The sequence below is a fragment of the Cannabis sativa genome, chromosome X (genome assembly GCF_029168945.1).
Source record: "Cannabis sativa cultivar Pink pepper isolate KNU-18-1 chromosome X, ASM2916894v1, whole genome shotgun sequence".
Lineage (NCBI taxonomy): Eukaryota > Viridiplantae > Streptophyta > Magnoliopsida > Rosales > Cannabaceae > Cannabis > Cannabis sativa.
Genome location: NC_083610.1, coordinates 53,384,966 through 53,388,903, shown reverse-complemented (window position 1 = coordinate 53,388,903; position 3,938 = coordinate 53,384,966). Strand labels below are relative to the sequence as shown.

General features: G+C 38.1%; 1 protein-coding gene across 1 annotated transcript; it reads right to left on the bottom strand.

Annotated features, from left to right (window-relative positions):
* Nucleotides 1-602: 602 nt before the first annotated feature.
* Nucleotides 603-1,342, bottom strand: LOC133032672 (uncharacterized). The gene is made up of 3 exons (XM_061106792.1): nucleotides 1,122-1,342; nucleotides 868-1,042; nucleotides 603-768 (listed from the first exon to the last, which is right to left on the bottom strand). Exons 1-3 carry the CDS (start codon nucleotides 1,220-1,222, stop codon nucleotides 670-672), a joined length of 375 nt encoding a protein of 124 aa, XP_060962775.1. The 5' UTR covers nucleotides 1,223-1,342; the 3' UTR covers nucleotides 603-669.
* Nucleotides 1,343-3,938: the final 2,596 nt, after the last annotated feature.

Genomic DNA, 3,938 nt, shown 5'->3' with positions numbered 1-3,938 from the left:
ATAAAGACGCAAGTATTTTATAGAGGTTTAGCCCCGAGCAGTTCGGTAATAGCCTAATCCTTGTTATTTGTATTGACTCAAGAACAAGGAGAAAGATTCCTTTCACTACTACAAAAACACCCTTTAGAGGCGGTTTTTAAGCCCTTTAGGCGTCGGTTTTCGCGAAATTCGCTACCGACGCCTATCAGGGCGACGCTAAAGGGTTTATTTGAACTGACGCCATATATACCCCTATGGCGTCGGTTATTAGCTAGGAACCGACGCCATAGGGGTATATATGGCGTCGGTTCCTAGCCCATAACCGACGCCATATGTGGCGTAGGAACCGACGCCAAAACTCCTCAGATTTCAGTTTTTTTCATTTTTTTTTAATTTAATTATATTATTTTAATTTTATATTTATTAATTTATATATTATTTAATTTAATTTAAATTACATATTTATTTAAATTTTAAATTACATATTTATTTAATTTAATTATATATTAATTACATTTTAAATTAAATAGTAATTAAATTTGGGTAAAAACATAATTTGATTTCATAAAAATAATTAAATATTACACATACATGTAAAATTAGTTAAAAATATTAATAAGTTAATAAATCTAATTACAAGTTAATCTATAAAAATTACATAATGAAGAAAAATTCTTCGACCTTTGAACCTCAATCGTCACCGTGAATCACCGCCATCAATTGTTCGATCCACTTTCGCTGTAGTGGTAAAATTTCTGTTTTTGGATCGTATTGCTTCTTACCCCCAAACTGTTAAAAAAATTAAAACTTTATATTAGTTTATGTATATGTATATTATATATTTGTTATTATAAAATTTATATACTATGATCAATAATTAAAACTTACAGCTTTTTGATCTTCTATGTAACGGTTGGGGTTGGCACGTGCGACGATGTCAGTGATATATTTCAAAACATAAAAACCGCATTCTTGGCTTTTAGGTTGTCTTGGACAGTTTGCTTGTGAAATTCCTTGCCACGGGCCAAGATACTGATGTGCGTCCCCTATATACATGAATGCCCTGTTTCGGAAAATTATATTAGCATTTCAATTCGTTAGTTAATTTAAATTCGTTACATAAGAAGTCATTAAATAATTACCTTCCGATCATTTGTTCTATTTCTTCGGGAATTGGGCGGCCTTTTAGAGGGTTTAAATGGATAATTTTCTTTGGCGCAACCACCACTAGCGTCCAATGCATCCTAGAAAATTATATTGGAATATAAGTAAGATAGTATAAAAATAATTTGAAGACATAATATAGAAATGAACAATTAGCACTAAAGAATTTAATAAAGTTTACCCGATATTCCAAGGAATAAAGAACATTTGGTGGTTCTTTGTTCATTAATGATAACCAATTAGCCAATCGTCTTGCCGCATCGTCAAAAGACCGACTCGTTCTTCATCGGCGATCCCATGCACCGTGAGAAGCTGCGGGTCGTAAAACTTGAAAATTTTTCTCGTACCGTTGATGCTCTCCCATATGTGCCCGCCAAAAAAAAGTGTTAGTGCCTTATTATAATTTAACTATACTTTGATATAAGGTTAATTAGATTAAAGAAGAGTATACATCATTCCGAAACGGCATTCCACAGTTGCCGATGTAGTCACACGTAGCAACTCGTCGCAAATCCTCTCCGAGATAAAATGATGCGGGTACGCGGTGCAATGAATCCTCGGGGACAGAAATTGTGATTATATCACGTTTATCTTTGAGCCTTAGGAATTCATGAATCATCCATTTTAGCGAATTAGGGATCAACGCCATCTTCTCTTCCGTGAACAACTCATCTTCCCGTGCACCACGGCTTTGTGGAGAAAGCATCGGAGCTTTCCCCTTTGACGCATCACGTCTTGAGGGCGGTTGAGCGAGTGGACCCTACACAAAACAACATAATATATATATATATATATATATATCAAATTTTATCTAAATTCTACCGAAATTTCGGCGGCATAACGGTTGTAATTGAATGATCCCAAAAATTTTGAACATGGCCGTATAACGACAAATAACACATATATAACGATAGTTTGTTCATCCATCCCACCGCAAAGCACATATATTCGCAGAACCTACTTCACTACGGATGAATATTGAAGATATTCAAACTCCACTAATCATTAATAATTAATTTCAGGTTGAGAAGTTACCTCGGTTGTTAAAATTAAGTGTTTAGGCCAAGGAAGGAACATCTGGTACACGTCCCTAACATATCTGAACTCTTCAATTGGGACTAGGATTTCAGCGTCCTCTTGCAGGATTTCCGAAACCATGATCCGAGCATGTGAATCATCGTAATCCCGGGCGGTGAACTTTGATCTTACCCACATGCTCGTACAAATACCCTCGGGCCACAATATTGTCGATGTTGTCGAGCGAGAGATGTACTTGCCGATTAAGGGCCGCATGGTCATCAAAATTGTATAGGATACCTTGGTCGTTGAGGGAAATGAACTCTTCAAAGATAATTTTGTGGTTGTACCTCATCCTGAGGAGCGTATGGTTGTGGAACATACGCCTCACCAGCCACCTCTCCTTCTTCTTCTTGTTCGGCAGCGTTCCTCTGTTGCTTAAGGGATTGGACTTCAACTTTTAATTGTTCAATCTCCTTCGCTTGCCGAGCCACAACATCAGACACTTCCCTTTTCTTCTGCCGAGCAGTTGAGATGCCCCGGTCGGGAACCTACAAATCATAAAATGCAAATTAGCAACGATTTCATTTGTGTAACTAAATAAATAACATTTGAAGTAATAGCATACCCGGCAGCCACGACACGTCCGGGATGCTGCGGTGTCCCGAGCGCCCGCGTGAGGATATCGTTTTGGCCCCGGACTCCGAATTTGTCCCCGACTAAGCTTCTCCTCTAATTGAGCCTAATGCACGCATATATTCAAGCAATTAGTATATGAATTATATACACTAACTCATGAGTAGAACTCAATTAAGGATTAATATATACTTACTATCTTCTCGGCAATTTCCTTGTCGTAATCAGTGACAAGTTTTCTACTCTTGGTGCGAGATTTAATCCACACACGGTGGCGGGGAGGATCCGCAACTTCGAGGTCCTTTTTCTACATAACGTTATAACAATGAAATGAGTACCAATTAAATTGTATAGCACATTATAGCACATTAAATTTTTAGTATTACTTACCACAGGCTTCCCGTACGTTCACCATCCCACTCCGACCACTTCGATGTCCGGATTGAATTTTGAGGAACGTTCACGTTGCACCTTACTCAATTCCTACAATGCCAAAAAATACATTAGATACATGTACTTGTATTTAAGAGTTTATCTTAGTGTTAATATAATTAGCGTACCGAAATTCGGGAGTTAGTCTACTTTCAACAAATTTGCACCAATCGAGGCGTCGATCTCCGGGTGCTTTTCGGGGACTTGTGCCGGTCGTCCCGCATCATTCTCTTTCAACGCGGGCATTATGATGTCTTTTGTCATCCTATTCTTAAAGTCTTTCATTAACTTCCCAGCTAGGATGAGACAATCATGTTTGAAGGTGTCCGGCACAATGAACCCCGTCTATTTTGAAGGAAAACAAACACGGTTAGAGTCAACATTTGGAGTAATAGAAAAACAAATCAAAATTCTAACAAATAATAGCTTACCTGAATGTCTTTTCAAACTTTATTTTTCAGAGTCTGGTTGACTTCTTTCCAATTTTTATAAGCCAACCCTATTGTCCGCCGACATCCGACTCCCGCAGTGGATACGAGCTTCGCGTAGCTTTTTCCACAGTATTGACCTTTATCATTAACTTCGAGGGCCACTCTTTTGCCCTGATCCATTAGTTTGGATATTTCATTCATTTGCGTCGGCCCTCGTGTAGGTATTGTGGTTGGACACTCATTTTCTGCTCCCGAATCAGATCCTGATTCTGAGTTCGC